Genomic DNA, 21,416 nt, shown 5'->3' with positions numbered 1-21,416 from the left:
ACCTCAGTGTCTTATTATCCCTGTCTCTTGCTGCGCGGACCTCAAGCGTGTTTTTGTTTTTCAATGCAGTCACCAAAACTTTTGAAGCCAGTCTGCAGTCCTTTGTGTACCACGATTTGGAATATTTGCTGTGGGCCCTAGGAGTAGGATGTTTCCTTGTTATGGATTTGGTCTAAAGTTACCAGTTTGGTGTGGGTGTCAATTATTGTAAACTCAGAGGACGTGGGAAGAGTGGGTGCAGAAAGAACTGTTGCAAAAAGGTTGTAGATCTCTGTCATGGTCTCCACATTATCTAGGATTGAAGGCCATTTAATGGACCTACGATCATTCCCCAATGTTGGCATTATAGTTGATGATACAGGGGTTTACTGGGCATCGGTGCAGCATCCCAAGAGTATGAGATGTAGGGTAGGTGGTCACTCTCTTCCCTTTCATCTGTTTTGAAATCCTTCATTCTATCCCACATATGGACCTTAATAAGGATATAATTGATTTTAGTTCTGATTGGGCCTCTTCTACATGTGGGTTTACCCTCTTTGTCTGATGTAGATCTGACATTTCATTCCTTCAGCCCATTTGACATTACAAAGCGTAAAACCTGCATGGCGACCACAGAACTCGGGACATGAGATTTGGTGCTGAGAGAGGGTATCCCCCAACTCTCATCCTCTTCTTCTGTGACCAAATCAATACCATATATTGGTTCAAAGCTGATGTTTAAGTCTCCACCTATAACAATTATGACCTTGTGGTTAATAATAGTGCTAATACAGTGTTGGAGAGTGGTTAGGAATGGAGATTTACTACTTCTGCTCCTAGATCTACAAAGAACTTTAACAGATACATACAAATCCCCCCATTCAAAAGATTGTTAGCCCTAAAATGTCAGGTGAATCAGTGTTCAAGGCTTCAATACAAACATTTAAATAAATTTGGACCCAGGTCAAAAGGCCCCCTGGGACCATGCTGTGTGTTGAAGGCAGCACATTAACATAAAATGTAGTATAGCCTGATTTAAATAAGGGTTTGGTTGCCCAGGTCTCTTGGAACATACAAATGTCAAATTGCTCAATGTATTCCAACCAATCCGGAGCTGGCATTTTATTCATAAGACCAGCAGTGCTGCAGGAGATCATTCTAATTGCTCCAAAGGTTTTACAGATTTGGTTAGTAGGCAAATACTCAACGACTTTGGGGCAAGTATGTACGGGTTGTCAAGTCATTATGTTGTCTACCTGTTCCCTTTTCTGCACTCAGGTTTGGGGTAGGAGTAAAGACATTGTAATGGTCAGTCTGGTAGATTCCCAGATTTGATTACATTCCAGTGGCAGTGCCTAAGAGGTTAAGACACTGTCAATCTTCGTCCTCCAGTTGTAAAAGGACTTCAAACGCGTTCTTAGTGGGGATGTTGAAGATTGTTTGGTCAGGATTTACAAATGCCCCCTCTGCACTCAGCATGTCTGTGATAGAGATGGGAGTGAAGGATGGCCTACAAAAATACCCTAAAGGAAGTGCCTTATTTCGGATCGAGGGTGATGTCCTCTTACTTAGTTCCATAGTAACGGTGCAACAATCCAGGAACTTTTGAAATTCACCAGTATACAGTCCCCAGGGGAATCATTGGGGTTGATGTCTAGCCGTGGAGATCTCACCGACAAGACCTCCTGAGCTAGATCCTGTGACCAAGCAGCATTTGTTTGCAGCCAGGGACATCTTTAAGCACAGTTAAATAAGGCATGCATTCTGGTGACGGTTGGGGATAGCTAATGTAAGGTTTGCCTAGATAGGTGATAGGTTTAGGGCTTCCACTTACACATCTTTCTCCCGGCTGTGGGCCATTGCAGCATAAGGCCGACTTTTCCAAGTCGCCCCCTAGACTTGGGCTCGTAGCAGGTTTGGGCAAGCTAGGCTGTTGCTGTTGCTGTTCGAGGGGCAGTTATTCCTGGCCTGCGTCCGCTGCATTTTTAGTTGCTGAGGCTCTAAGACAGGTAAAGATCTACTGCCTGACATTGGGGAGGGTGGTGGTGATGGTGGTAATGGAACCTTTAAGGCCTCTAATTTCATATCATTCTGATCAAGGCAAGCAACTAGTGGGACAAGTTCTATCTCTATTATATGCCTGAGCTTCTCTATAAAACTCCTCATAAAATTGGTCATGAGTGATAATTTAAATGCTTGGAGACTCTTGTTTGTCTCTTGGGATGAAATAGGTGACAGAGGGATTGGTAAGTCCCTGCACTGGGAGGACTTGTCATGTAGTAGGCTTGAAAGGGAGGTGGGTAAAGAGCCTGGAGCTTTCTCTTTCTTGCCGGTGTTTTTTGCACGAGTAATCTTCTTGGGCTCGAGTTTGGGCTTAGTGATAAGGGCTAAGCAGGTCATTGGGTCAAGGCTACACTTTCTGCTTTCTGTGATGGAATCTCTTTGAAGTACCTGTGATGGGATATGTAGAGTAGGGCTAGGCGTGAATGTAGGTGCCTGTAGAGTTCTGGAAGCAATGTCCTTGTCCATGACCAGATCCAGAACTGGGGGTATTACTGTTGTGGAATGTGAAACCAGTGTGGGAGAGCTAAGGCTTAGTGATAGCCTCCTTTCCAAAAGGGTGATTTCTGTGCTCACCACCCCTGTCGCCCTCTCAAGTATATGGTCCATGGAGGTGAGTTTCACGGTGGGGGTCTGAGTAAGAGCACCCCGTGGAGCAATCTTTTTTCCCATTCTTTTTTTGATAAACCATTTTATTGATTTTTATTGCTTCAACAACCTGATAACAACAGGTCACATCTGCACCACAGTTCCATAACATTATACAGTTGCAGTTTTCCCAGTGGGCTTCAATAGAGCATATCACTAATACATTATTTTGTCTGCGGACACATGCACTTAATCTTATCATGTTTTAGGGCTGCTCAGTAATAAACATCACAATGGGGAAACATCCTTTTTTACGACTTTTTTTTAACGAAAGTCATGGTTAACGAAAGCGCAACAACGCTTTTTTTAACCACGACTCTTTTTTTTTGTGCCTTAACTACGTATGTTCTGAACAGCGAACATGCGTGGTTAAGGTACAAAGAATGGAGTTGGCGAAGGTAAGTGGTGGGTTTAGGTTTTGGGGAGGGGGTGGGGGGTCTTAGGTTTTGGGGTGGGGTTGGGGGCTGGGGCGTTTTTGGGGAGGGGGTGGGGGGTTAGGGGGTTTTAGGTTTTGGGGTGGGGCGTTTTGGGTTTTGGGGAGGGGGTGGGGGGTCAGGGGGTTTTAGGTTTTGGGGTAGGGTTGTGGGGATGGGGCGTTTTTGGTTTTGGGGAGGGGGTGGGGGTTAGGGGGTTTTAGGTTTTGGGGTGGGGTTGGGGGGTGGGGCATTTTTGGTTTTGGGGAGGGGGTGGGGGGTTAGGGGGTTTTAGGTTTTGGGGTGGGGTTGGGGGGTGGGGCATTTTTGGTTTTGGGGAGGGGGTTGGGGGTCAGGGGGTTTTAGGTTTTGGGGTGGGGTGGGGTTGGGGGGATGGGGTGTTTTTGGTTTTGGGGAGGGGGTGGGGGGTCAGGGGGTGTTGGGGGGGTGGGGCGTTTTTGGTTTTGGGGAGGGGGTGGGGCGTAAGGGGGTTTTAGGTTTTGGGGTGGGGTTGGGCGTTTTTGGTTTTGGGGCAGGGGGTGTGGGGTTAGGGGGTTTTAGGTTTTGGGGTGGGGTTGGGGCGTTTTTGGTTTTGGGGAGGGGGTGGGGGGTCAGGGGGTTTTAGGTTTTGGGGTGGGGTTGGGGGGGTGGGGCGTTTTTGGTTTTGGGGAGAGGGTGGGGGGTCCGGGGTTTTAGGTTTTGGGGTGGGGTTGGGGGGGTGGGGCGTTTTTGCTTTTGGGGAGGGGGTGGGGGGTTAGGGGGTTTTAGGTTTTGGGGTGGGGTTGGGGGGGTTGGGGTGAGGGATGTAGGGTGAATGGTGCCTATTACTAATGCTTTTATCAGGAATGCCTTTACAACGAAATATTGTTGTTAAGGCATTCGTGGTAAAATCATTAGTAGTAGCAACGAGGTCGGTGTTCCGACCTCGTTGTTAGGGCAGTAGTTGTTTTTAAAGTCGTTGTTTCGTCGTACAATCATCACAATGCCCCTGTCCATTTCCCCCACACTTTGTTATGCTTAATCGGGCACCCTCGTGTCTCACACACTAATTTCTCCTTTTGGGCACACTAATCCACTCCTTGCCTCCCTCGAGGAAGCATTCGCACTGTCTCCGAATTCCAGTTGGTAGTTATGTCATGCTTGGCCACCAGGCATGCTATCCCCAAGAAGGTATGATCAGCCCTACTATTTCCTACTCCCTCTAGGACACCCAAAAGGATTGGTAATGGGGCAATTTCAGCGTCTGTTGCCAGCACCCTAGAGAGCTCAGCAGTCACTGCTCGCCAGTAGGCCGCCATGCGCGAACAAGCCCTCACTATGTGGTAAAAGTCTGCATTGGGACCTGTGCAGCGGGGACAATCAGCATGAGGTCGGGGGCCCGCTCTGTACAATCTGTCAGAAGTAAGGAATGTAGTATGTAGACAACATGCCTGCACCAGCCTGAGGCATGTAGTTATACTCAGACCCCTGGGGGCAATCAGAGCATTGCGCCAATCCTCCTCCTCCAGCGGACCCTGCCAGCCCTCCCATCACTCCTGGAGACTTGTTAACGGCTTTGCTGTGTTGGTAATCAAGATACGATAGATCTGGGACACCCCACCTCTGCCCAAGCCACCCATCAGGATTTTCACCACCACTGGACTAAATTCAGGGAGAACCGTACCAGCCTGGACGTGGGCTCCCAGCGCATACCGCAACTGCTTATTTTATGAAACTGGATCTTGGAGAGTGAGTATTGCCGCTGAAGTTCTTGCAAAGACAGCATAAGGGAACCTCTCCAGACATCCCCCAGAAGGGAAATACCTATGCTGTTCCACTTGTAGAACCCCTCCAGGGCGGAGACCTCACAGAACCATGCTCCCCGCAGTGGGGTTTGCTGGGAGAGACTTGCTCACCACCCCGTCCCCCCCTGTGCTGCCCTCCATCCTATAAGTACCACCCTTGTCATTTCAGGAATCTCTCGCAGAAGGAGGGCACGATACCGCAATTCAAACAGCTTGGGGAAGGCCAATGACAAGAGTTCAAGTTGATACACTGGGTCTGACAACCCACCCACCAGCCAATCATTAACCACTAGCAGCTGTATAGCCAGATAATATAGATATAAATTAGACATTCCAAGTCCCCCCTCCTGCACGTCCTTTTGGCAAGTGTGAAGTGCGAGACTTCGGCGAGAGGTATACCATAGAAATTGTTGCGCCATTGCATCCATTTGATGAAACCATCCCTTGGGGAGCTGGTAGGGATAATTCTGAAGAAGATAAAAGAAACCGGATAGGATCATCATTTTGTACAGCGCGGTTCTTCCCAGGACATTAAGGGGTCGGGTCTGCCACCTTTTGAGGTCGTCCCTGATCTTTTGTGTGAGTGGCACGACATTAAGCGCCCATGAAGCTGTTGCGTCGGATGGGGATGCTGCCTGCCAATAATTGCAGTCCCTAGCAGAATGCAGTGGGACTAGTACATACTTGCCTTGGTTGATTGTCAGGCCCGAGGCCTCAGAAAAAAGCTCCAATTACTGCAGGCACCAGGGCCCACTGCTGGCTGGGGCACATAGGTAGAGGAATACATCATCTGCATGCAAGCGATACGGTCCTCCCATCCGGAGGCCCAAGCCCACTCACTGATGAGCGGGTCTTCCGCTATGATCTTTGCTGGTGGCTCAATCGCTATGGCAAAAAAAAGCAGGGACAGTGGGCATCCCTGACTGGTTCCACGGCGATGCGGAAGGGGGAAGAGATCACCCCGCTTACCTGCACTCAAGCAGTCAGGTTGTAGTAGAGGAGCCGCACCAGCCCTCGAAGCCTAGGGCCACTCCCCGCCTTTATGAGCACCTGGGAGAGATACGACCAGTCGACTGTGTCAAACACTTTCTCAGAGTCTATGAGGAGTGGCGCTAGGTGCGGGGGTAAAGATTGGCGAAGGGCCAACTCTGCATGAAGCTGCCTAAGGCAGTGCCGGGTGCTTCTACCCAGCATGAATCCACACTGGTCTGGGTGGATTAGGGAGGGTAGTACCATTTTCAACCTACTAGCTAGTATTGTGGAGAGAATTTTTATTTCAGTGTTGAGGAGCGAGATGGGACGGTAGGCCGCATAGGAAGATGAGTACAGAAGGGAATTCGGTATAACTACGTAATAGTTGCCTGATCGAGGTCTGAGGAGAAGTTCCCCGGCCGCTTGGCTTCAGCATACAGGTTCAACAAAGTGTGGGGCTAAGAGGTCGATGCACTTGCAGTAGAGCTGTGCCGGAAATCCATTCAGGCCCGGGGTCTTGCCTGTGGCCAGGGCCGACACAGCCTCTCTAATGGCCTCCAGCGCTATAGGCTCATCTAGGTCCTCTCTCTCTGCGACAGAGATGCTAGGGAGGGATATGTCGCTCAACAGGGGAGCCTCTCACTCCGATTGGGGGTGTCGGTCGTTCTGCATATAGTCTGGCATAGTACTCGTCAAAACCCTGAGCGATAGCCTGGGGCATCTTGCAAGAGACACCGGGGTCATCAGTGATTTCGAGGACAGTTCTACCAAGCAAAGGGTCGGGATGCCAGCAAGTGCAGTAGCTTACCATATGGATCATCCCATCCATATACACGTGCTACTGAGGCATGCCACATATGCTTGGCTGATTCAAGTGTGAGATGACGGATTTCCTCTCAAATCAATCGCAGGTGCCTGGTGGTGGCCGCATGATTAGTAGAGGAAAGTTGCATTTCGAGACGTAGTGCCTGGGCCTCAAGGCCTGTTATTTGCTGGTTCTTTGGTCATTCCCGCACCCAGAGGAGATGCCTGGCATGCCCTCACAGGGTTGGTTTGCTGGCGGCCCACATTGTGTGCAAAATAGGTTTCATCTTGAAGGTACCAAGCATTTAGTCGCCACATGGGGCGCTGAGCCTTGCCAAGGTCATCCATCTGCACCAGAAGTGGTGCGTGATCTGATATTCCATACGCGAGTATCTCTGGATTCGCGACCCGAAGGACTTCAGAAGCTGGCATGAAGAGGAGGTGTATTCTCGTGTGTGTGTGATGAGCCACGATGTATGCGTGTATTGCTTTGTTCTGAGGTGCCAAACCCGCCACACATCGCAGAGACCCAACCCCTCCGGCCAACAGAGCAGTTGCTTGGCCCGGGCAATCCGGTTCACCACGGGTGTTCCGGTGGCGTCAATCTCTGGGCTCATGACAGCATTGAAGTCACCCTCCAGGAGTGTCAGGCCTGGGGGGAGTTGCGCCACCATCTCTTGGGAGAGTTACTAGAAAGTGCGCCAGTGCTACAGAGGTGGCGTAAACACTCAGAAGGTTAACAGATTGGCCGCTAAGCGTGCCCGACACAGCAATGTAACGGCCCTGTGGGTCCAGCTTAGTTGAAGTGATCACAGTCGGTACTGAGCGGTGTATATAGATCAGGGCCGGCTTTAGGACTGCTTGTGCCCTGTGCGACAGTTTATTGTGGCGCCCCCCACCCTATGACCTCCTCCTCGGTTTCACTCACTACCACCAGGCGAATGTACCCCTCATCTCTCCATCGCTCCCCTTTCACATACATTCATGTGTTTTAAAGCACAACTAGCCACTTAAAATATAGGGGCATATTTAAGAGCCCCTAGCGCCATTCTAACACCACATTAGCGTAATTTTCTTACGCTAATGTGGTGTTAAAAGGCCAAAAACGCCATGCTATATTTACAAAGTGGCACAATCTGACAGATTTCTTTGCGTCATTTTTTCCGGCACTTTTAACGCCTGCTCAGAGCAGGCGTTAAAAGAAGGCTTCTGTTGGTAACAATGGGCCTCTGGGTGCTTTGCAGGATTAGCATCAACATTTTTTACGCTAATCCTGCAAAGCGCCGCACTAGCTTAAAAAAATACTGACACTAGTCCCCTAACTACCACCATGTTGCACCGTATTTCAAATACAGCGCACACATGGTGGCATTAGGGGAGTGCTAAGGGGCGTAAGAAAAGTGGTGCAGAACTGTGTGCCGCGACACTTTTTCCAAATATGCCCCATGGGGCATATTTAAGAGCCCCTAGTGCCATTCTTACGCCATATTAGTGTGATTTTTTTAAGGTAATGTGGCGTTACAAGGCTAAAACGCTGCGCCATATTTACAAAGTGGTGCAATGCATGCATTGCACCACTTTGTAACCCTTTGCGCTACATTTTGCCTGCACCAGGCATAATGTATGCAAAGGGGCCATCCTCATGTCAGAGGGGCCAAAACAAATGGCACAAAGAAATCTCACAGATTTTTCCTGCACTTTTAATGCCTGCTCAGAGCAGGCATTGAAAGGAGGCTTCCAATGGTTACAATGGACCTCTGGGTGCTTTGCAGGATTAGCGTCAACATTTTTTATGCTAATCCTGCAAAGCGATGCATAAAAAATTCTGACGCTAGTCCCCTAACTACCACCATGGTGCGCCGAATTTTAAATATGACGAACACATGGTGGTGTTGGGGGGTGCTAAGGGGCGCAAGAAAAGTGGCGCAGCACCTCTTTTTTCAAATATGCTCCAAAGGGCATTGCTTAATTTGTAAATAAAAAGGTGCCGGTGCCCAAAGCCCTCCTCGTAAACACACAGCTGCTGCAATTAAATGTGTGAACACAAAATGCAGAGGCAGTGTAATCCTGAAGCCATCTCGGGCCTCTTCAATCCATTTACAGGCACTCCCTGCACCTTCAGCTCACTCTTGCGGATTTCTGTTTTTTCCCATTGTGAGGCTTTTGCGTTTTTCTCTTCCTCCATCTTTCCCATATGACTTTTTCTCGCAGTAAGTGCTTGAGGCAGAAAATTAAGCACCGTCCCTCAAAAATAAGTACTGGTGCTCTGCACCGGAAACAACAAGCACAAATTAAGCACTGCCATAAGGGCATATTTAAGAGCCCCTAGTGACATTCTAACACCACATTAGTGTCATTTTTTACACTAATGTGGCGTTAGAAAGCCAAAAACACTGCGCCATATTTACAAAGCGGTGCAATGCATGCATTGCGCCACTTTGTAACCATTTACGCGACATTGTGCCTGCGCCAGGCATAATGTATGCAAAAGGGGGCATCCCCCCGTTAGGGGGCCAAAATAATGACGCAAAGAAATCTGTCAGATTTCTTTGCGTCATTTTTTTTCCAGCACTTTTAACGTCTGCTCAGAGCAGGTATTAAAAGGAGGCTTCCATTGGTTACAGTGGGCCTCTGGGTGCTTTGCAAGATTAGCGTCAACATTTTTTACGCTAATCCTGCAAAGCGCCGGACTAGCGTAAAAAATTATGCCGCTAGTCCCCTAACTAACGCCATGGTGCACCGTATTTTAAATATGACGCACACATGGTGGCGTTAGGGGGGGTGCTAAGAGGTGCATGGGGGGGCGCTAAGGGGTGCATTTTCCTAAATATGCCCCATAGTTCTGTTTTTTGCAGCAGGCATATTAACCCTCCATGCTACTTTTTGTTGAGCCAAAGCTGCCACTAGGCAAAACTCTTATCTCTCTCTCTAGCAGGAACATTAATCACAAGAGGTATCTTGACATTTTAATTGTTTCTTGAAGGTTAACCGCACAAGGAACTCTTCAGTAGGTGCTTTTAAATCGCAAGTTTCGGAAGTTATTGCTAAACACAGCGCCCCCTTAAGGTCAGCACCCGGTGCCGTTACACCGCTCACACCACCCAAAAGCCGGCCCTGATAAGGATTGCCACTCTCCTAGAGCCTCTAGTAGAGCCCGCATGGTATATCTTATCGTAGCCACCTCGCGATAGCATTGGGCAGTGTGCGCCCAACAGGTGCGTTTCTTGGAGCAATGCTACTTAGGGGACAAAGCGGCAAAGGGTGCCAAAAACAGCAGATCTCTTAATCTTGTCTCGGAGTCCATTAACATTCCAAGATAGGACCTTTTTAAGAAGCCCAGAAGTGTGCAGGGGAACAGTATGGGTGTGCGTTTCGGACCTTGTGCGTGTCAGCTTCCCAGAGAGGAGGGACCATGGACGGGAACTCCCCCCAGGAGGGTCATTGCTTGTGATGCGGATCTAGGGGTGTGATGTGACTACCTGGAAGAAAAATGTTAACATGCACTGGCTGGCATCCCAGCCCTTTGCTTGGTAGAATTGTCCCCAACACTCCACCCTCACGCTGGTTATTTCTCCAGGGGTAGCATGAATCTCAGTACCTCTCTCGGTCACTCAGGTCTGTTAAACAGGTTACCCTGTCCACACGGTGTGCGGTCTGATTCTCAGTCTCACCTCCGGCCGCACCTGCCTCTCTTCTGCGTGCCGTAAGGTATCAGCCACTTACCTCCTACCCTGATAGGTCCGGATGGCTGCCGCTGCCTCCACTCACAAGCTCTTGCAAGAGGGACACTAAGCAAGCATCTCCATAGTGCTTTAGTACTTTTTAAGTTCTGATATCCTCTGGTTACCTCAAATGTCTTCCTGTATGCAGTGTTTTTGCCACCTTCCAGTGTTTTTGCCACAAGCTCCAATGTTCAGATTTTCAGGAGCTGTTCGGATATTCATGTGCAGTTCAAGGTGCTTTTAGATGCTTTTAATGTAACATTTTCTGGGCTTTAAAGGCATATAAGGCGTATAGGGCAATTTCCTGCTGCTCCAACTTTCAAGTGGTTCACGCGCAGCATTTGTCCATCGGCAGAGCGTCCTTGCCTGTTGGCGAGCACAGCAACCGAGGGGAGGAGCAGACCTGTCCCACACAGTCATTACGAGCTTGTATTTCTTATAGAAAATAATGGAGGCAGGGTAACCCTCCCCCCCCATAGAAAAAAATATTAAATTGAATTACTTAAAATAGTTACAAATCTAAATAAATATAATTTAATGTTAAACAAATGGTGTTGGACTTTAGCTCTGAGCTCGAATAATTTACTACTATTTTTGAGTGCTTTTTGACTATAGTAATTTTAGAGGTGCAATTTCTGAACAGCAGCGGGCTTACTCTTGTGGGAGGATGAATGTCCTTCCTAAACCTGTCCCAGACCCTCTCTAAAATCCCCCTTACTCCTTGCTAATCCCTTCCCCTTTAGTAATAAGTATTCCCTATTTTCGAACCACTCCCATCTGTCCCTCCCACATTTACTACTTAAACATACACCTATTTGTGTGGGAACTCTGTAGTCGGATGGGAGATCTCTTTCACAGAAAAAAGGTAGGAAAAGCAGAGGCGGAAACTCTTCCCCTTAGGTTTGTGAATAACATTTTGTAGTACTTTTGTAGTGCTACAAAACATACTACAAATTGCTGTTTCTGCATAGGCCCTTAAGAGTTCAGAAGGAGCAGGAACATAAATATCTTTCCCTTCCATTAGCTTTTCTTCTCTTCCTTTCTTTTTCCTGCCTTCCTTCCTTTTCCATGTCTCACTTCCTTTCTGATCCCTATTGTTTATTCCTTTTTTCAATTTCTTTATTTTCTCTTCCCACATCTCCTTTCATTCCTTTCTAATACTTCCTACCATACGTTACATGCTCTTTCTTTCGCTCTCTTCCTCTTCCCTCATTGTGTTCCCGACTTCCATTCTCCCATAATTTCTTCCTTCCATTCTCTTTTCCTTATTTTTTCCCTTTCTGTTACTTTGTGAAATGGTTACGTACTTGATTACTGTAGATGCTTACTTAGTAGTATAGCATATGCTACTCAATTGTAGATTTATTTTTTTTACTTTTAAGTTTTCTGCTGTTAATCATCATTTCTTTTAATGTTAAAACAATACATACTTAAGGAAATTGGTGTTCCATTTTATGGCATTTTTAGAAATGGGGTCTCTAGTTGGCGGTGTTTTACACCCTGTCCAAGTAGGGACACTCAATCTGGTCAAGGTAAGGGAGTCACACAACTAAGATAACCCCTGCTTTGGCGTATCTCAGAGGCAATGTGTAAAGTATTTGTATACACACACACATTAACACAGTGAAAACACCACAAAAGTGCTCCACACCAGTTTAGAAAATTGCCAATACTTATCTGAGTAAAATAAGATCAAAACAATAAAAATCCAGCATGCACAAACAAAGATACACATTTTTAAAGATTACATCTCAGTAAAGTGCTTAGAAATACAATAGCACCAACTGGGGCTATCGCTACATCTCGACAGAGTCATTTCCAACAGTCCGACGCCACTTGCGAAGGAGTGCTGGCCTGTCACGGAGTCACACAGACCCCAGCAAAGTGCCTTTGAAAGCTATGAGAAATCAAAGATGTTGCACAGAGTCAGGAGGTGAGGAGTCTCTGGAGACGGTATGGCATTGGTTCCCTACTGCTACCAGGGAGGTGAGGTGTTGGTTCCTTAGTGCGAGGCAGGGGATGTGAGGCGTCGGTTGCAGGGGAGGTGATGCTGTGTCGGTGGCAAGGCGTCGGTTCCTTACGATCCGGCAGGGTCGATAAATCCAGCAGGTCAAGATGTGAGTCTTCACGGAATCGCGATCACACCAAGGGGCTACAGGTGATGTGGTGGAGTTGGGTGTCACGGACATCGGTGACATGGCACTCGGGACTCACGCTGGGGCAGGACTTCGGATCCACTGAAATGGCATTGGTCATGGTCATTGCACTCAGCAGGGACCACGGCTCCAGTGTAGGCACTGGCACAAATTCGGACAGCAGCACTAGTTCCAAACTCACTCTGGAGTCAATGTACTTGGTTTCTTCTTGGTTTCGCCAGAACTCACTCCTAAGGGCCCAGGAACTGAATTTGGCACTACTTGGCGAGTCAGGACTCTCAGTAAGATGCTGGCAGGTGATGTCTCTAAGACTTCTAACAGAAGGTAAGCTCAGTCCAAGCCCTGGGAGAGCCTTTGGAAGCAGGATATAGAAAGCAAAGTCCAGTCCTTTCACTCCCAGAACAGAAGCAGCAAGCAGCAGGCCAGCACAACAAAGCAACAGGCAGAGTGACAGTCCATCCTACAGCATCTAACTCTTCTTCCTGGCAGAATGTCAGTACAGAAGTGTTATGAAGTTGTCCAATACCTATACTCATTTCTGCCTTAGAAGAAGGCAAACATCATAGGAAAGTCTTTGTAGTGCATAAGACCCTGCCTTTCCTGCCCTGGCCCCAGACACACTCCAAGGGGTGGGAGACTGCATTATGTAAGGACAGGCACAGCTAATTCAGGTGCAAGTGTCAGCTCCTTCCACCATTGTAGCCCAGGAAGACCCATCAGGATATGCAGGGCATACCTCAGCTCCCTTTGTGTGACTGTCTCAAGTTAATTCAGAAACAACCCAACTGTCATCCTGATTCAGACATGCATTCCACAGCCAGGCAGAGGCACAGAATGGTTAAGCAAGAAAATGCCCACTTTCTAAAAGCAGCATTTTCAAACTTACAATGTAAAAACCAACTTCACCAAAAGATGTATTTTTAAATTGTGAGTTCAGAGACTCCAAACTCCATAACTCTATCAGCTCCAAATGGGAAATTACAGTTAAAAGATATTTCAAGGCAATCCCCATGTTACTCTATGGGAGAGATAGGCCTTGCAATAGTGAAAACCACATTTAGCAGTATTTTCACTTCAGGACATGTAAAACACACCAGTACCTCTCCTACATTTAACCTGTTCTGTGCCTTGGACGAGGTGACCTCGTCCAAGGCTACAGTTCCCGTGTGCCTTGGACGAGGTCACCTCGTCCAAGTCACAGGAACTTGGGAGAGAGCTAGCGCGCCCCTCCTGTGCACCCCACCCACCCCCCCAAGGCGGGGATGGAAGGGGAAGCCCTTCCCCTTCCACCCCCGAACCCCCCTCCCACCCCTCAGTGACGTCAGCGCACGAGCGCGCGCTGATTAGTCACAGGGTCTCCCCCATCGTGCTGGAAGCTCTGCTTCCAGCGCGATTGAAAGAGAAATGCTCAGCATTTCTCTTTCAATCACGTGGGGGAGGCCCGGAGAGGCTTCAAAGGGAAGGAAATGTATTTCCTTCCCTTTGAAGTCTCTCCCAGGGTTTCAAAAGCCGGATTGCTTGCAATCCGGCTTTTGAAACCCCACTAGACACCAGGGATTTTTTTTTGTGTCTGTTATGAACATAAGGGAGCGACCCCTTGGGCAAGGGTCGCTCCGGGGGGGGCATTTTTTTGGGAAGGCCTTTTCTGCCCCCGGGGGGGGGCTGAAACCTCTAGGGCACCAAGGATCATTTTTTTTTTTTTCTATTTGTTTTGTTTTTTGTTTTTTTAGGTGGGGAGCGACCCCTTAGGCAAGGGTCGCTCCCCTATGGGGCAAATTATATTTAGGCCATTTCTGCCCCCCTTGGGGGCAGATTGGCCTATTTTGATGAGGCCAATCTGCCCCCAAGGGGGGCAGAAACCACTAGACACCAGGGAGTTTTTTTTGTTTTCGTAAATTTCACGCAAGGGGAGGGACCCCTTAGGCAAGGGTCGCTCCCTTGGGGGGGGGGAATTATTTTAGGGCATTTCTGCCCCCCTGGGGGGTAGATCAGCCTATTTTGATTAGGCCGATCTGCCCCCAAGGAGGGCAGAAACCACTAGGCACCGGGGATTTTTAGTTTTTTTTTATTTTACAGATGGGGAGCGACCCCTTGCACAAGGGTAGCTCCCCTGAAGGGGAAAATTGTATTTAGGCCATTTAATCGCCCATTTTTTGCTACGCCAATCTGCCCCCAAGGGGGGCAGAAACCACTAGGCGCCGGGGATTTTATTTTTGGCGCCAATGTCACGCAGGGGGAGCGACCCCGTAGGCAAGTGTCGCTCCCGGGGGGGAGGGTGGGATTGGGGGGGCAAATTTATTTTAGGCCATTTCTGCCCCCCCCTGGGGGCAGAAACCTCTAGGCACCAGGGCAAATTTTTTTTTTGTGTTTTTTTTTTTGTTTTTTTGTTTTTTAGATGGGGAGCGACCCATTAGGCAAGGGTCGCTCCCCTGGGGGGCAAATTGTATTTAGACCATTTCTGCCCCCCTTGGGGGCAGATTGGCCGATTTTAGGTCAATCTGCCCCCAAGGGGGCAGAAACCACTAGGCACCGGGGATTTTTTTTTGGGCGCCAATGTCACGCAGGGGTAGCGACCCCATAGGCAAGGGTCGCTCCCGGGGCGGGGGTGGGGGTTGGGGGGGCAAATTTATTTTTGGCCATTTCTGCCCCCCCCCGTGGGGCCGGCTGAGCTAGAGGCCAAAATCCACAGGTAGGCACTTTGCAAAAAACACCTCTGTTTTCTGTGAAAAAATGTGTTGTGTCCACGTTGTGTTTTGGGCCATTTTCTTTCGTGGGCGTTAGGCCTACCCACAGAAGTGAGGTACCATTTTTATCGAGAGACTTAGGGGAACGCTGGGTGGAAGGAAATTTGTGGCTCCTCTCAGATTCCAGAACTTTCTGTCACCGAAATGAGAGGAAAAAGTGTTTTTTGGGCCAAATTTTGATGTTTGCAAAGGATTCTGGGTAACAGAACCTGGTCAGAGCCCCGCAAGTCACCCCATCTTGGATTCCCCTGGGTTTCTAGTTTTCAAAAATGCACTGGTTTGCTAGGTTTCCCCAGGTGCCGGCTGAGCTACAGGCCAAAATTCACAGGTAGGCACGGTTTTCTATGAAAAAAATTGATGTGTCTACATTGTGTTTTGGGCCATTTCCTTTTGTGGGCGCTGGTCCTACCCACACAAGTGAGGTATCATTTTTATCGGGAGACTTGGGGAAACGCTGGGTGGAAGGAAATTTGTGGCTCCTCTCTGATTCCAGAACTTTCTGTCACCAAAATGTGAGGAAAATGTGTTTTTTAGCCAAATTTTGAGGTTTGCAAAGGATTCTGGGTAACAAAACCTGGTCAGAGCCCCACAAGTCACCCAATCTTGGATTCCCCTAGGTCTCTAGTTTCCACAAATGCATAGGTTTGGTAGGTTTCCCTAGGTGCCTAGCTGAGCTAGAGGCCAAAATCTACAGGTAGGCACTTTGCAAAAAACACCTCTGTTTTCTTTAAAAAAAATTGATGTGTCCACGTTGCGTTTTGGGGCATTTCCTGTCGCGGGCGCTAGGCCTACCCACACAAGTGAGGTATAATTTTTATCGGGAGACTTGGGGGAACGCTGGGTGGAAGGAAATTTGTGGCTCCTCTCTGATTCCAGAACTTTCTGTAACCAAAATGTGAGGAAAATTTGTTTTTTTAGCCACATTTTGAGGTTTGCAAAGGATTCTGGGTAACAGAACCTGGTCAGAGCCCCACAAGTCACCCCATCTTGGATTCCCCTGGGTTTCTAGTTTTCAAAAATGCACTGGTTTGCTAGGTTTCCCCAGGTGCCGGCTGAGCTGGAGGCCAAAATCCACAGGTAGGCACGGTTTTCTATGAAAAAATTTGATGTGTCTACGTTGTGTTTTGGGCCATTTCCTTTTGTGGGCGCTGGTCCTACCCACACAAGTGAGGTATCATTTTTATCGGGAGACTTGGGGGAACGCTGGGTGGAAGTAAATTTGTGGCTCCTCTCTGATTCCAGAACTTTCTGTCACCAAAATGTGAGGAAAATGTGTTTTTTAGCCAAATTTTGAGGTTTGCAAAGGATTCTGGGTAACAAAACCTGGTCAGAGCCCCACAAGTCACCCAATCTTGGATTCCCCTAGGTCTCTAGTTTCCACAAATGCATAGGTTTGGTAGGTTTCCCTAGGTGCCGGCTGAGCTAGAGGCCAAAATCTACAGGTAGGCACTTTGCAAAAAACACCTCTTTTCTTTAAAAAAAATTGATGTGTCCACGTTGCGTTTTGGGGCATTTCCTGTCGCGGGCGCTAGGCCTACCCACACAAGTGAGGTATCATTTTTATCGGGAGACTTGGGGGAACGCTGGGTGGAAGGAAATTTGTGGCTCCTCTCTGATTCCAGAACTTTCTGTAACCAAAATGTGAGGAAAATTTGTTTTTTTAGCCACATTTTGAGGTTTGCAAAGGATTCTGGGTAACAGAACCTGGTCAGAGCCCCACAAGTCACCCCATCTTGGATTCCCCTAGGTCTCTAGTTTTCAAAAATGCACAGGTTTGGTAGGTTTCCCTAGGTGCCGGCTGAGCTAGAGGCCAAAATCTACAGGTAGGCACTTTGCAAAAAACACCTCTGTTTTCTTAAAAAAAATGTGATGTGTGCACGTTGCGTTTTGGGGTGTTTCCTGTTGCGGGCGCTAGGCCTACCCACACAAGTGAGGTATAATTTTCATCGGGAGACTTGGGGGAACATAGATTAGCAAAACAAGTGTTATTGCCTCTTGTCTTTCTCTACATTTTTTCCTTCCAAATATAAGAGAGTGTGTAAAAAAGATATCTATTTGAGAAATGCCCTGTAATTCACATGCTAGTATGGTCACCCCGGAATTCAGAGATGTGCAAATAACCACTGCTCCTCAACACCTTATCTTGTGCCCATTTTGGAAATACAAAGGTTTTCTTGATAGCTATTTTTGACTCTTTATATTTCAGCAAATGAATTGCTGTATACCCGGTATAGAATAAAAACGCACTGCAGGGTGCAGCTCATTTATTGGCTCTTGGTACCTTGGGTTCTTGATGAACCTACAAGCCCTATATATCCCCGCAACCAGAGGAGTCCAGCAGACGTAACGGTATATTGCTTTCGAAAATCTGACATTGCAGGAAAAAGTTACGGAGTAAAACATAGAGAAAAATTGCTGTTTTTTTCACCTCAATTTCAATATTTTTCTTTTTCAGTTGTTATTTTCTGTAGGAAACCCTTGTAGGATCTACACAAATGACCCCTTGCTGAATTCAGAATTTTGTCTACTTTTCAGAAATGTTTAGGTTTCTGGGATCCAGCATTGGTTTCACGCCCATTTCTGTCACTGACTGGAAGGAGGCTGACAGCACAAACAATTGTAAAAATGGGGTATGTCCCAGTAAAATGCCACATTTGTGCTGAAAAATTGGGTTTTCTGATTCAAGTCTGCCTGTTCTTGAAAGCTGGGAAGCTGGTGATTTTAGCACTGCAAACCCTTTGCTGATGCCATTTTCAGGGAAAAAACCACAAGCCTTCTTCTGCATCCACTTTTTCCAATTTTTTTAAAAAAAACGAAATTTTCACTGTATTTTGGCTAATTTCTTGGCCTCCTTCATGAAAACCCACAAAGTCCCTAGGATGTTGGAAAAAAAGGACGCAAATTTGGCATGGCTAGCTTATGTGGACAAAAAGTTATGAGGGCCTAAGCGCAAACTGCCCCAAATAGCCAAAAAAAGGCCTGGCACAGGAGGGGGAAAAGGCCTGGCAGCGAAGGGGTTAAAATACACTGCACGTCTCCACGTCCAGATGCTGCAATTTTTAATTGTTTTTCAATTTTTGGAGTTGTAAACAATGATAAAGTATTTCAAGAACATTCAAAGATGCAGGCCTGTGTTGCCTACTCATTGGGGGCCATCTTTCGAATATTTTGAAATGCTTTATTGCTAACCACATATTTGCAACACAAGAGTTCGCAAAGCCAGTGCCTCTCTTATTGGCTTTGCCATTGCTTGTTCATCAGTTTGATTCAGTAATTCCTCAATTCCTTCATTATTGTTTATAGAGGTGTTACACAATGATTTGTGAAATGGTTACTGTGTACATTGTTTACATTTGATACCAAGTCAATTTTAATCCTCTGCAACTATCTCTAATGCTTTTTATAGCGACTCATAACACAGCGGGATGCTTTAAAAGAGACCAACGAAGAACTCAGGTGCTCACAGATTCAACAGGATCATCTGAATCAAGCTGGTACTTTTATTAAACTATATTTATTTTGTATTTTAATGGAATTGTACACACTTACAAAAAACAATTTATACATTTGTTTAGGTGCTGCTGGAGTGTCCGGTTACTCCAACCTCGCTGCTGAAATTCTGCCTGTGGAGTACAGGTAGGGTATTTTATATTTATATATATATATATATATGTGTGTGTGTATGTGTGTGGGGGGGGGTGCGTGTGGGTATGTGTATGTATGTGTCAAAATATGCAATTTATTCTAATAATTTTACAGGCATCTCTGTACCATTTGAGTACCCCCCCTGGTGTGCATGCCCCTTCTTCTCTGTGTATAAAAGGGCTAGACTGCATTGTGCAGAAAAGAAAACAAGCATTATCAAAACAAATAAGCTTAGCTATATATAATGTGAATGTGAGTCTTCATTGACTGGCAGTTTGTGTGTGCGGCTATGTAGAGGGTGAATATTTCAAAGGCTGCATGTATGAGTGACTACAAGAGTGAATACATGACTGACTGATTAAATTGATAATTATTAGTGGAGTGAGTGCATGGAATGATTGATGGTTGTATGAGCAAGTGCATTAAAGAAAGGTTGAATACTTATGTGCATGATAGAGTAGTGGGTTAATAAATGAATAAGGGAGGGTATGTATGCGTGGCAGCAGACACTTTGCAGTCAAAGGCTAATTGGCTTGCATAAGTTGGAGATCAAATGCAACTGTAACACACAGGAATTTCAGCAAGTAAAAATGTAACTTTCTAAAAGTTACTTTTCCTTAGTACTTATTAAAAATCTGATTTCACATTTGAATTGGATTTATAATAACTATTACAAATAGTTGGTTAATTAATTCTCTATCTTGTCCCATCCTCAAGATAAAGTATTAAGATTTTAATTTGTATTCAGGTTTTCTACGTAGGACATCTAGCCCTGCCACACTAAAAAAATAGCCTTAAGATGCTTGTAACTGTAAGAGTACGATAACATTACATTTCTATAGGTCCTAGTTTTAAATACCATGCAACCTGCCTTGTGGGCTCCAAGGCCTACATAGTGGTGACATATTAATATTTAAACAGGAGGTTTAGACCTGCAAAAAAAAAGGTTTATTTTGACAGGTTGAACTGTATTTTTTATACTGCTAAATTCAGGCTACCCAGGGTAGACCTGAAGCCATGTTTGCACTGCCACAGTAGTGCATAGCACTATAGGTGCCACTAAGGGCACTAGAGGCATTTAACTTCAGGGCCCTGGGTACATCTTGTACAATGTACTAGGGACTTATATGTAAGTATACCAATTAGGAATATGCCAATTTGATCATATCAAGAATTCCAAACGCACTCTTTCAGTTCACTTAAGAGTTTTGAAATCCTTAACAGTAAAGTCCAAATCTTTTATTGACGCTCATATCACTGCTGCTTCTGTTGCCTTTAAATTGGACTCACTTTCTGTGGAGCTTTGCAGATCCAAGGCACATGTCAAACAGCAGAAGGTAGCACCATTGATCTGACATTGCTATAAATATTTTTCGAATCCAACCCACATCCTGGGAATGGAATACATAAGACCTTGTCCATGAAGAATGATGTTAAATAGCTAAGTAACTTGTTCTTCTTGACGAAGATTCTGATTTTGGCATGCTGGTTTCAGAGGCTTCTATGCTTCATGGCCTCCTGCAGCTATGTTGTTCCTTGTGCCTATTTGAAAATGAGAGCCATGCACCATCGTCTGGCTAGTCACAGGGACCAATGTTGCAAACTACAGTTCAAGAAAATCATATTAGCAAGTACAAGTGGACACTGTCATGATTGTCTCAGGAAGAGAATATTGCCATTCATAAACATTTCTAACCCCCATCACTCACATTCCAATGACAGCTGACTCCTCTCAGTAGAGCGGAAGAACTGCCTAGAACAGAAGACCCACATTCTGTGGTCAGCTAAAAAAATGGGAATCTACATGACTCTTCCTGAGTTAAAAGGTGTCTTTCTGTGTTTGAAATAATTTCTTGTATTTGAACAAGCAGGAAAGAAAAAGTCAGAACACAGTGCTGAAGCCTGCAACTGTATGCAGCATGTATCAGAGAGTGGTAAACCAAACTGTTTTTAGCCAAAGCATTCCCCATTATATCCAAGTAAGTCCGCTGTTTGAAAAAGATCTCCCAAAAAATATTCCCATAATAAGACACAAAAAAAGTGCTGAAGGAAGAAGTCTTATTCTTCCATATTAAAATGGTCCTGCTGCTGGGAATGTTTGGTTTCTCAGTGCCATTCCACATCAATGGACTCTTACTCATCGCCAGATAAGATCCTGACACAGGTCGAGGCCTTCCAGTTAGGTTGTTGAGAATAGCTCATGCATCCTCTGGGCCTACCCATAAGGAAGATCACAGTCCTCTGTGCATCGGGGTTCTGCCATTGATGCCCACGACCCCACACCTTCACTTGCTCGGTCCCTGGTGCACAAAAAGAAGTTAAAGCCTTCCGAGCCACCGACCCTGTTGTTTGGTCGAGCCCTTTTTAGCCCCAACACAGATGCCACCTACAGAGCCAACTACAACATTACTCTCAAAGTCTCCGAATTCAGAAGAAATTGTGTGGTGAGAGAGAAAATTACAACAAATTTCTACAATGTGACTTTGGC

At 46.5% G+C, this 21,416-nt stretch overlaps 1 protein-coding gene across 1 annotated transcript in view; it reads left to right on the top strand.

Annotated features, from left to right (window-relative positions):
* The window catches only part of HOOK1 (hook microtubule tethering protein 1), a 921,358-nt gene that overhangs the window by 584,529 nt on the left and 315,413 nt on the right, over positions 1–21,416 (top strand). Inside the window, exons 13-14 of the mRNA XM_069232567.1 lie at positions 18,690–18,777; positions 18,859–18,919. Coding sequence (XP_069088668.1) covers positions 18,690–18,777; positions 18,859–18,919 — 149 coding nt within the window. The remainder of the gene's footprint in view (positions 1–18,689; positions 18,778–18,858; positions 18,920–21,416) is intronic.

This window comes from Pleurodeles waltl, chromosome 4_2, assembly GCF_031143425.1.
Source record: "Pleurodeles waltl isolate 20211129_DDA chromosome 4_2, aPleWal1.hap1.20221129, whole genome shotgun sequence".
NCBI classification, from domain to species: domain Eukaryota; kingdom Metazoa; phylum Chordata; class Amphibia; order Caudata; family Salamandridae; genus Pleurodeles; species Pleurodeles waltl.
This window is presented reverse-complemented; position numbering and strand designations above follow the sequence as displayed.